We start from the raw sequence: 12,478 nt of genomic DNA, 5'->3' as shown, positions 1-12,478 counted from the left end.
TCTCCTCAAGTTGCTTCACTGGCTCCCGATCCGCTACCGTATACAGTTCAAGCTTCTCCTATTGACCTTCAAGTGCACTCAATCTGCAGCCCCCCATTACCTCTCTACCCTCCTCTCCCCATATGTTCCCACCCGTAACCTCCGCTCTCAGGACAAATCACTCCTTTCTGTACCCTTCTCCACCACCGCTAACTCCAGACTCCGCCCCTTCTGCCTCGCATCACCTTATGCCTGGAACAGACTTCATGAGCCCATACGCCATGCGCCCTCCCTGCCCATTTTCAAGTCCTTACTCAAGGCCCATCTCTTCTCCCTTGCTTTTGGTGCCTAACCACCTTCCCATTCCTGATACCTACACTGACTACATAGTTTTTACCTTTAGATTGTAAGCTCTCTTGAGCAGGGACTGTCCTTCCCCATGTTTAAACTTGTACAGCGCTGCGTAACCCTGGCAGCCCTATAGAAATGCTAAGTAGTAGTAGTAGTAATAAATATCTCCAATAAAAGGATTATTATTATTAAAGAAAAAATTTTGTCTTACTTGATAATTTTCCTCTCTTTAATCCAACCAGACCAGTCTAGACTAATATGTTTATGTTTCATCCACAAGCGAAGATGAGACAAAGAAATAGTTACAAGTAATTCACCCCTTAAGGGTACCATGCAGCCTAGAATGTTCAGTATGTCAAATAGCCAATCAATGGTACTCTGTACTGCCACAACAAAAGCCAACAAAGTTAGACTTGGAAGCCATGTGTGCCCAAGGAGCTCCTACATAACTAAGGTCCATCCATAGTCCACGAGTAGGGGAATGGCGAGAGATGACTCACCACGTGGCCTGTATTCTCGACCTAGAGGAGGAGGACCTAGAAGCCCATCCTGCACTGCGCTCCTACACCGAAAACAGTCAAGACAGAGAGACTTTCCTGGACATGAGACCACAGGGGAGCAAAGCCCGACAAGGGTAATGCCTAGGAGGAACCACTAGCCGTCGGCAGATAGAAGTCTTGCAGGGCAATGCAAGACTTGCAAAGAAGGAACACTGCAGTGTCTTAAGGAAACCAGACAACTGAAGCTACATCACGCTCTAAAACCAAACATGAGAGAGAAATGCACTTCTGAAAAAATGGAGGTATGGTGAGCCCACGCTGGGTCCACCAAAATGGTGCTTGGTAGATTAATCAAAGATGCAGCACAGCTCCTCATGCCAATGTAGAGCCCCATACTAAGAACAGAAAATGTATCCACACACCATCTACAGAGATGGAGCAATACTCTGAGCGCAGGAGGAGTCACATGACATGCTGCAGAGACCAAGAGCGAGCCCAAGCCCCGATCTACCTGCCACAGAGACAGGTGCAAGAGCCCCAAGTTAGACAAGACCCATGCTGTCCAGATAGCATAGGAAGGATACTCCATTTCTAGAGAACGCAACAGTTAGAGAAGAAAGGATGCTTAATAGCCGGAGTCAGGCGCCACGGCCAGTCAGAGCTGAAAATAGGCCCCGCGACGGAAGCCAAAGCCAGGTTCCATGACCACAAGCAGTGAGGCTCTAGGTGTTCTGTCGGAGCTATACTCCGTACTCAAAGTTAGAGCTAGGCTCCACAGCCAAAGCTGGAGTCAGGCTCTACAACTGTAGCTGGAGCAACGCTCCACAGACGAGGCCATTGCCAATCCACACAGCCAGAGCTGGACAGGGATGTATAGCCAGAGAAAAAAACATAAGCTCTGCTGCCCAAGCTGGAGCTAGGCTCTACAGCCAAACCTGGAGTTCTCCAACATATGGCGATGGAACCACCCAGGACATCTGGAGCTGCAAGCGTGCAGAAAAGAAGCTGCACCCATCTCCAGAAGAGAACACTGTCCTCCAGGTTGAGGAGGATCTAGATCCATAGGCAAAGAAGGAACAGGGTCCCCACCGCCATGACAGAGAACTACCAAGGGACACAAAATTAAACCACCAACAGGAAAGGTCAGCACTAAAAATCTGGAACACAGATGAATACTTGCTGCTTGAACTGTCCTGTCCCATGAAGAATTCAGATGCATGGCCAAAGCTAGCTTCATAACACTTCCTTACACCTTATCCCAGGCAGGACAGGTGCTTGTGGAGGGGGGGGGGGGGGGGGGGGGGAGAAAGAGAGAAGGGAGGGTCACATCAGCCAAGGGATGAGGGATCTGGCTCCACTGGGTATCAATTCCCTTCAGGAAACACATGGTGTAACCCACTGCTCGACAAAGCTGGACAAGCTATCCTTAGGACAAGATAGCTGTACAATCCGTCCACCACCCTCTAGGAGACAGAAAATATTGAGCACTCTAGGCTTCACGATACTCTTAAGGGGTGAATTACTTAGAACTATTTTCTCTGTCTCCTTCCACTAATGGTCTGGATTAGTCTGGTGGATGACAAGGATATTTCTCACCCATCTTAATACTCCTGGCTAGTGAGTGGCTACTGAGTTATCACATCATTTCCATTTCTAACCAGTTTATGTGAGAAGCAGGGTTGCTTGCTCTATGAACAGAAATCTATTCATGTAAGAAGCAGGATATTGCTTGCTCTGTGAATGGGTCATTTGCAATTCAGTAATGCTCTTGCTACCCTCAGCAAGGAACACATTAAAAATGGGTAAGTGTATCTCCTTACAAGAAGAAATATACAAAATATCATACTACTCACTTTCCATCATCATCTCCCATTCCCAGATCAAAGATACGTTGACCTCCAAGCTCTTCCAGTCGCTTGTCCACATACTTCCCCATAGCATTAAAGTGCTCATAGGTTTTATTTCCTAGACCAAAAACCTGCAGTGAAAAAAGCACGTTAGCATCTGGGTCACACTGTGAAAATCTGAGTTTTCTAAAGTTCTTCCACATTATAAAAAAATTACTTTGGAAAATGGCATCTAAGTTTGCTCAAAAATGACAGGAACCCATGAAACAGATGCAAACAGGTATACGGAAACAGAATGCGATTACAAAACAGAATGATATCTCCCCACTATTTTGGGCCCAGTAGTTTCTTTGGGTTAGTTCAGAACTGGTCTCTCGTGAATTTTTCTCCTGTTCATATCCCCTCCCAACTTACCATAGTGGCAGTACCTCTTGGTCAGAAGTCAGGCAGAAGGCTTCTTCTGGAGTTTACAATCCTGAGTCCTAAACACAGCCACATTTCACTACTGTGCAATGACAGCATCCCTTCCTTCATCCCTCCTATCTTGGGGCTGTGAATGCAGCCTTGGCAGACTCCCCAGACCCATTTGGCCAGAGAAGTGAAAAGTCTGACCTAGGAATCAAATTTAGGTCCTCCACATGGGCGAGCACCAGTAACCCACCGGGCCAGTCCACTTGAGGTGGAAGCATTTCTACCATCTCCCAGATACAGTAGAGCTGATCAGTATGACTATCCATCTCTGTTCCTGTACATCACGTTTCCTCTTCCACCTTCAAATACATACTTTTTTAAACTATGTCCAAAAGGACAATGTGTCTTTGTGTGTTTATTAACAGTCTTCTTGGTTCCCAATTCAGCCTAATTGAGTGAGAAACATGACTGGTCGGACATCAATTTTAATTTCCACATGTTGTAATTACAAAATTTATTGATGGATGTGTCTCATCTGGTCTACTATTCTTTTCCTTTCCCTCTTAACTGTGTCCAGAACAACTTCTCTGGAGCACCTCTCAGAGTGCTACCCTCTAGGTGTGAAAATCACTTTCCTCATTCTGGAAATAAGGAAACTACACCTATAGGGACAAACTTCAACTACCCACATAGCTGTAAAGTCCAATTTAAACAAAAAATGCAATCTATTAAAAACATAGAAGTACGTATGTTGCTTCAGTTTCCAACGCACCACCAGGTACCTCTAAAGTTGGGTAAAAATGTAAGCGCTGCTCCATATGCGTGCACTTTTACCTTCAGTCAATATATATAAGCAACATGCTTATCATGGAAATAGCTTTGAAAATTGTCAATGACTCCCCTCAACTATAAATCTCAACCTCTCTATATCTATATATCCTATATAATAATTTGTACCTCCAACAGTCCATGGCTGGCTGGGTTCGTAACATCTCCTGACGTCAGCCAGCCTCCACCATTCCATTCCCCCTCACTGTCCCGCCCTCGCGTCAAGATGTAATGACATCAAAGGGCGGAACAGTGAGAGGGAAGGGAATGCTGAGGCAAGCTGATGTCAGGGGATGTTACGAACGGAACAGAACAAAGCCAGACAGCCAGAGAACGTTCAGGTACAGAATCACGGGACATCGAGGGCAGGGAGGGGAGGGCAGAATCATGGCACATGGACGGTAGGGCAGGGAAGAGGAGTATCGCAGGACATGGAGGGGAGGGGAGGGAAGGGCAGGGGGAGAGAGATAAAAAATCACTTACAAGACAGCCTTCTTAGGGCCCATTTCATTGTTGAGGAAACGGGCTTGGTTCCACTAGTGTGTGTGTGTATGTGTATATATATATATATATATATATGTTGGTCCCAAAATGGGCATATACATACATACACACACACACACTAGTGGAACCAAGGCCGTTTCCTCAACAATGAATATATATGTATATACATACATACACATTGTAGATACTTTGAGTGTTGCTCCATCTCCTCTTCTCTCTCCACACCCTCCCCCCCCCCCCCCCCCCCCCCCCCCCCCCCCCGATCAGGTGTCTCATCTCCTTCAGTCTCAATCAGTTCCTCTCCTGCAGCCACAGTAGAATCTCCCCCCACCCTCCCCACATGACCATTTTCCACTATACTTGTTGGTGGCTGCTGCCCACAGAGAGCCTGCAAATTAAGATGCTGGACCTGGGGGAGAATACTGGTAGACTCATATATAGGTTGCTCTCCTCCAACTTTTGACCTCGGTAACAAATACTGCAACATATACATGAGCATATATTGTGGGAGTATAAATTTTCAGATCAGCCATGGCAATCCTTGCAGCTTCCGAGTCAGTTGTCCTGTCCCGTTTTCTCTGTTCAAACTCCCTGTTCCCTCCATATGCCCATGCTCCATGTTCATCTTTTGGTAGTTTTGGTTGCAAATTCTTCATGAAAGAAACCTGTGGCCTCCTGCCTCAGGTTTTCATTTGTTTATTCTAAGTAAGTGGCTCCCACATGTGACAGGTGCCCATTTGTTGCCAGTACTTTATGAAGAACTCAGCCATCTCTCTTCTCTCCAGTCTGTCCAAAATTCTGCAGCACGACTTATTTTCCCCCAAAATCGTTATACCCACACTAGCCCACTCCTCAAGTCACTTCACTGGCTCCCTGCCCGCTTCCGCATACAGTTCAAACTTCTCTTACTGACCTTTCAATGCATCCATTCTGCAGCCCCCCATTACCTCTCCATTCTCATCTCTCCCTACATTCCTCCCCGTGACCTCCGCTCGCTGGACAAATCTCTCGTCATCCCCCTTCTCCTCCACTGCTAACTCCAGGCTTCATTCCTTTTCTCTTGTGGCACCTTATGCCTGGAATAAACTTCCTGAGCCTGTACGTCTAACTCCATCTCTACCTGCTTTCAAATCTATGCTGAAAATCCACCTTTTCACCACTGCTTTTGGCTCCTAGCCACTACTCAATTGCCCTCCCCTTGTTCCTTCTCACCCAGTACTTCCCTTGCCCTTGTCTTGTCTGTATTTTTAGATTGTAAGCTCTATTGAGCAGGGATTGTCTCTCTGTGTCAAGTGTTCAGCGCTGCGTGCGTCTGGTAGTGCTATACAAATGCTAATAAGAAAAAGAACTGAAGAGTGGTTGATCTGACATTCTCATGTTCTGTGACTCACCGCAAACTTGAGGCCTGACAAGTCTGTATCTGCCTCCTGCAACCAGTCATAGAAATCCTGAGCATTGTCCGTGGGATCCCCCTCTCCATATGTAGCCATGCAGAACACAGCTAGGGAGTTATCGATCTCCGTGAGGCGGCTCAGATCAGACTGTTAACAGAAAGACCATAAAGAAACATCACACACCTTGAAAACAATCTACGTCACAAGTTTTAAAAAACAAGATGGGAAGCTCTGAAAATAAAGCTTTTTTTCTGTCAGCTCAAGGAAAATGTATGGGCCCTACAAAATGATAACAGTAGCACTTTTTCAATATAAGAGTAGCAGCCTAGTGGTTAATGCAGCGGACTTTGATCCTGGGCAAGTCACTTAACCCTCCACTGCCCCACGTACCTGTATATACTTTGAATGCAGATGCAAAAACCACATATATCAAGTCCCATTCCCTTATACCACTTTTGAAGATAAATCCATTCCCCCTCCCCCCTCCCCCCATAGACGGCATGCCTGCGGGGTGAATGGACATGTCTTTGCTGCCACTAAAGGATAGAGGGATATCTGCTCCGAGACCTCAGTATGGCTGGTGCAGGAGGAGGAGGAAAAAGGGGAATCAACCCATCTTTCCCTCCATTCCTGAGCTCCGTTGTGCAGCTCTAAGGCATGCCAGGCTCCTGCCAGTCCCAGAAGACTAGACCATGATTCTCTTATACTACAGCAGTGCTGCTTAAACCACAAAACCAGTCTATCAAATAGCTGCTGGAAAAACAAAGGATTTCATCACACAATTCAATGGAATTCATTTTGGAGGCAAAATAGTATAACCGGGCTCAAAATGGCAAAAGTGATGGAAAGTACTTTAAATGGTTTAATCACGAGGACTTCCGGTGACATCATGAGCTAGGGAGCAGCGTGCTGTCGAAGCTCCGAGACCCCTGACTCCACTACAATTTAAATTTCGCATAATAAAACCTACGGAGCGACTTCATTGTGTGGAAAAATATTACAAAGTGCTTCCGAAAGACATGGCTCAAAAATCCGCGAAAAAAGACAAACCTAAAACAGGTAGCGGGGATGCCAAGATGGCGGAGGAGCCCGCGATTGTGGGGCCTGCGTTTACTGAAAATCAACTCCTGCAGCTTACCCAGGCGATCGTGAAAGCATGGGAGCCGAAATGGGAAGCACTGAATACCAAAATAGAAGCTTACCAGACCACATTAGACGGGATGGGAATCCAGGTAGGAGATCTGGAGGCGAGAATTTCAGCCGTTGAAGACGATACCCGTGGATTTAGCCCAGATATTATAAATCTGAGACGCCGGCTCACAGACCAAAGAAACCTGTTGGATGACTTTGAAAATCAAGCACGTCGAAATAATATACGGATTGTCGGGCTAGACGAGGCGCTCCCTGAAAGAAACCTTGACACGTGGCTGGAAACATGGCTCTCAAAAGAGTTAGCGATCACGGATATGATGGGACCGCTTATTGTAGAAAGAGCACACTGTGTGGGCCGCCGAACAGAGGATCGCCATAACCACCGCCCACGCGTGGTTGTCGCGAAAATACTAAATTATCGCCATAAATTAGAAATCCTTCAAGGATTCAAGCACAAAAGAGATATGCTGAAATACAATAAAAAGAATGTGTTGATTTTTCAAGACTTTTCTACTCTAGTTCAAGAGAAGCGGAGGCAATATCATGCGATTTGTTCAGCCTTGGTACTCAAGAAAATCCGCTTTGTATTACAATACCCAGCCCAATTAAAAGTGTTCATGCAGGACCAGTGGAAAATATTCCCTACAGTATCAGATGCGAAAAAATATCTTGCAGAAAATAACATAATTGATGCTGTTTGAACCTAAGTTTATTTCCACTGTGCAGGAGCGTTCCGTGGGAGCTGCAATGTATTGAACCTTAAGAGTAAATGTATGTATGCATATTTGGTTAATCTGTGGAGTTTGGGGTCTCTAATGTTCACTGAGGTCCTTATTTCAACACCTGACTAGTTTAGGCGGATGAAGAAGGGTATATGTGGGGTTAATGGGGTAGGGGGATGGGAGGGGGGAAGGGGGAATAGATTAGGGAAAAATCTTTGGCAGATAGTCAGTAAGAAATGTTTGTCTAGAAACCTACCAATAGAATATTTATGTGCACAGACTATGAGAAATCTGATAAATTACAATATGTGCTCAATGAACATGAGGGTGCCTTCATGTGGTGGTGATGATGGGAATACTAGTATTACTTTCATGGTATGCCAATTAGAATAATATCCTGGAATGTGGGGGGTATAACGTCCCCTATAAAGCGGAATAAAATTTTAACGGCCTTAAAAGATACAAGGCTGATATAGTATGCCTTCAGGAAACAAGACTTAATGATGTGGAACATGCAAAATTTGAAAGATCATGAGTGGGGGAATGCTATGCAGTAGCAGCCAAAGGGCGCCGAGGTGGAGTGGCGGTATTAATCCGAAAAGGACTAGCATGTAAAATATCGGTAGTGGAGAAAGGGAAGCACGGGCGTACCCTCCTTTTAAAGGTATGGATGCAGGGCACTGAATTTTTATTAGTAGGGGTGTATGGCCCAAACGAATATGACCCAGGGTTTTTCTGATCACTAGAATATAGTTGTATCCAACATAAAATAAATAAATTGTTAGTATTGGGTGACTTTAATTTAGTATCTAATCCAAGAGAAGATACCTCAAATCCCACTTCATCGCATTACTTAGGACAGAGGGCGAACGGATTGAAAATGTTCACAAAAGCTCTAAACTTAGTAGATACCTGGAGAGTGATGCATCCTGGGGAAAAAGATTACACACATAGATCCAGGGCACATGGCACCTTAGCGAGGCTAGATTACATATTCATAGAAAGATCTATGTTTTCCCAGGTAAAGGCAACTCATATAGGACCGGAAGAAATATCAGACCACGCATCAGTGTGGCTAGATCTTGAGGTCACCGGCGGGGGTGCTGGAGGAGCAGGATGGCGATACTCAGCATATTTACATAACAACCCACTGTTTCAAAAATACTTGGCAAATAAGTGGGGTGATTACGCCTTTAATAATAGGGAGCATGCACAAACAGACCCATCTTTGTTTTGGTCTGCCTCGAAAGCAGTCTTGAGAGGTGACCTCATAGCCTATTGTAATATCAGGGGAAGCGTCGGGCGGCAAACATCCCGCGCCTAGAAAAACAACTAGCGAAAGCTAAGAGAATATATGCACATAAACACACGTTAACTGTTTTAGAGAATATGAAAGCAATCCAAATAACTCTAAACACCTTATTGCATGAAAATGAGACCAGATCCTCGATCTATTATAAATATAAATTGCAACGTTTTGGTAATAGAACAGGGAGGTTATTAACTAGAGTTATCAAAAATTGGGGTGCACCTCGGGTGGTGGCTGCGTTAAAGGATGATACAGATAAAATTATAGTCACACAAAAAGAAATTGGGCAAGCTTTTACTAAACATTTCACCTTGCTTTATTCGGCCAACACTCCACCAGAACCAAGCTTGGTACACGAATATTTAGACAAGGCGGGACTCACAAAGTTGACGAGTGAAGAGTTGACTGTGCTAAATGCACCACTGACCCTGGGAGAACTGCAACAGGCGATTAAGAACCTTAAATTGCGCAAGGCACCAGGACCCGATGGGTACTCCGGGGAATATTACAAAAGCTTACCCCTAGAAGCACAACTTGCATTACTAGAATATTTTGAGGAGGTGATAGAGAGGAGGGGCTTCCCCCGCTATGCCAACTCATCTTTAATCACATTAATACCAAAACCAGGAAGACCACATAATAGAGCAGAAGATTTCAGACCAATCTCTCTGTTGAACGTAGACACAAAATTGTTGGCAGGAATGCTGGCGGAAAGACTTGCAAAATATCTGCCCAAGTTAATTGGAGTGGAGCAAGTCGGCTTTGTTCGAAATAGGCAAGCCACACATAATGTCCGCCGCCTATTATTGGCGATGGCATCCAGCCAAGAGGGGGAGATCCCGTCAATCGTAGTGAGCCTAGATGCTGATAAAGCATTTGACAGGGTAGGGTGGGAATACTCGTTTCATACTATGGAAGCTATGGGGATTACAGGCTGGTTTCTGCGGGCGACTCAGACTCTTTACTGCAAACCAGGAGCACAAGTGTTAGTTAATGGACTACGAGGAAAAGAGTTTGAGATTATGAGGGGTACTAGGCAGGGTTGCCCTCTTTCACCTTCCCTGTTTGTGATATCATTAGAACCGCTTATACGTACACTCATGAAACAAAGGAACATTACAGGAATCTCGGTGGCAGGACGACAGGTGAAGGTATTGGCTTTCGCTGATGACTTGCTGTTGACTATCACTGATCCACCTAGATCAATGCGGGTCCTATTAACTGAAATAAATAGATATGGGCAACTATCGGGTCTTAAACTAAATTTGTCTAAATCGTCAGCGTTAGAGGTAGTTAAGGGAGATAACCAAGACTGGAAGAATAATTTTCCCCTTACTTGGGAGAAGAGATTTATTAAGTATTTGGGAATCCGCAGTCCAGATCAGCTGTCACAGCTATATGAACTTAACTTACAAAAATTGCTTACAGACACAAAATTAAGTTTACAAACTTGGAGTGCACTCCCGGTATCATTGCTAGGGAGAATAGCATTATTTAATATGATTATAGCCCCAGATGGATTTATTATTTTCAAACTATCCCACTGTATTTGAGGAGAAAAGAAGAACAGATTTTGAATCAGCAGCTACAGACATTTCTTTGGAAATGGAAAAAGGCCCGTCTATCTGTTACTTCTTTAAGTATACCAGTGGAATATGGAGGGTTGGGACTCTTAAATCTCCGCTATCTTAATGTTGCTAGTGGAATGAGGCACATAAATGACTGGTATAGGAATACCAGTGACTACACAAATACAGCCCTAGAATTGAGCCTTACCCTGAAGTTACAATTTAGTAATTACTTACATGCTACAGGCGCACCCATGCCATATACCTTAAAATACTCTGGGATTATGACAACAGCTAGAGTAGTATGGAGATGGATGTGCCGATTACACCACTTTGATATAAAAGTGACACCGTACTTACAAATCTGTGATAACTTTGCCTTTGTACCAGGTCAAATGTACTCTGTATTTCAAAAGTGGAAAAAAAAAGGAATAGTATATTTGTTACAAGTGTTGACTAGAGAAGGCCATAGCCGAACGTTTCCAGACTTGCAAAACGAATATACACTATTGGACAGTGATAAATTTTACTATGGACAGTTGAGCCACTATGTCTCTTCATTACCATGGACATCGATGACAGAAGATGTTCAAGAAGAACTCTCTTCAGCTTTTACCTTGGAGTCGCAGCAGAGAGTACCGATGTCGTATCATCACAGACATATACGGGATACAAACCCAGAACTGGAATATCGCAGATTGGCACACTTGTGGGCTGGGGACTTGCAGATAACAGTCCTGGAACAGCAGTTGAAATCTCATGTCCTGCAGATAAGACGAGTCACAGATTTTGCGACCCACTGGGAATTACAATACAAAATAGCTCTACGCTTGTACATCCCACCGAAACGGGCATTCTATATGGGGTTATCGCCCTGGGGAGACTGTGCAAAATGTGGTGCCCCAGGAGCTACTTTGGGCCATATGTTTTGGACTTGTGTTGGTATACAGAAATTTTGGAAACAAATCATAGCCTGTGTTACCAGGATGTGGAGACAATCATGGCATTATGAACCACTGCTGCTATTTGGACATCCAAACTTGGGGGTGTCCTCCAAAAAAAAAAAAAAAAAAGGATATACTGCATTTATACAGAGAGCGATAATTGTTGGTAAACAAGCGATCCTGGCAGAATGGCTATCCTATCCTATCATGGCAGCAGTGGCATACTCGTATGGTGTCTCTATAACGTATGGAGCGCATGTCTATAAGGGACTTGGAGTCAAAGATTGGTGTGAAGTTCCAACAGCGCTGGAGTCCGTTTTGGGACTCAATGACATCTGCAGCACCCAGCCACATACTGAACTATTGACTAATTTGCTATGATTCAAAAGGAACGGGGGTGGGGAAGATAAAAGTTTTCAAAAGGATAAAAGATAACCAAATTCAGATATATAGTGACTGCTGTCAATACAGATGTTCTTGTTATTAGAAGTTTAAGAGAAAGGGCGATAGCACTCGCTTATAATATGTACAACCATATGATGAAAGTTTTGTTAAATACCTGGTTTTAAATATATATGGAAGAATTGTGTAAAATGTGATGTAGACTATGGCTACCATTAGAAAGAATATTTTTAGTCATCTATGGATATCCTCCTCCATGACCAGGCTTTATCCTTCTTGCTATGTAAAAACCTTTTTAGATCTTACTATTTGGGTTGAGAATTTTATCTGATACTGCTGGCTATGTGGATCTGTATTGGATATTGTTATGCTATTTTCTTTGTACATCATGTGGGTTAACGGATTTCATGCCTGTCTTTTTTTTTTTTTTAAATAAGTTATTACAATCAAGTTGAAAACCTGTACAGAAAAGTAAAGTTAATGGCATAACCAAAAGATAAGAAAACAAAGAAAATATAAACTAAAATCCTTTCCGCCATATTACTCAAGTCCACTAACATAAGATTC

General features: G+C 44.0%; 1 protein-coding gene across 4 annotated transcripts in view; it reads right to left on the bottom strand.

Annotated features, from left to right (window-relative positions):
• Positions 1-12,478, bottom strand: part of LOC115456823 (NADPH--cytochrome P450 reductase) — a 260,347-nt gene that overhangs the window by 113,436 nt on the left and 134,433 nt on the right. For all 4 annotated transcript variants that reach the window (XM_030186142.1, XM_030186140.1, XM_030186143.1 and 1 more), the window contains 2 exons: positions 5,812-5,961; positions 2,684-2,808 (listed from right to left, as the gene is read on the bottom strand). In XM_030186142.1, coding sequence (XP_030042002.1) covers positions 2,684-2,808; positions 5,812-5,961 — 275 coding nt within the window. The remainder of the gene's footprint in view (positions 1-2,683; positions 2,809-5,811; positions 5,962-12,478) is intronic.

The sequence above is a fragment of the Microcaecilia unicolor genome, chromosome 13 (genome assembly GCF_901765095.1).
Source record: "Microcaecilia unicolor chromosome 13, aMicUni1.1, whole genome shotgun sequence".
Lineage (NCBI taxonomy): Eukaryota > Metazoa > Chordata > Amphibia > Gymnophiona > Siphonopidae > Microcaecilia > Microcaecilia unicolor.
The sequence above is the reverse complement of the archived record's forward strand: the minus strand, read 5'-3'. Positions and strand labels throughout refer to the sequence as shown.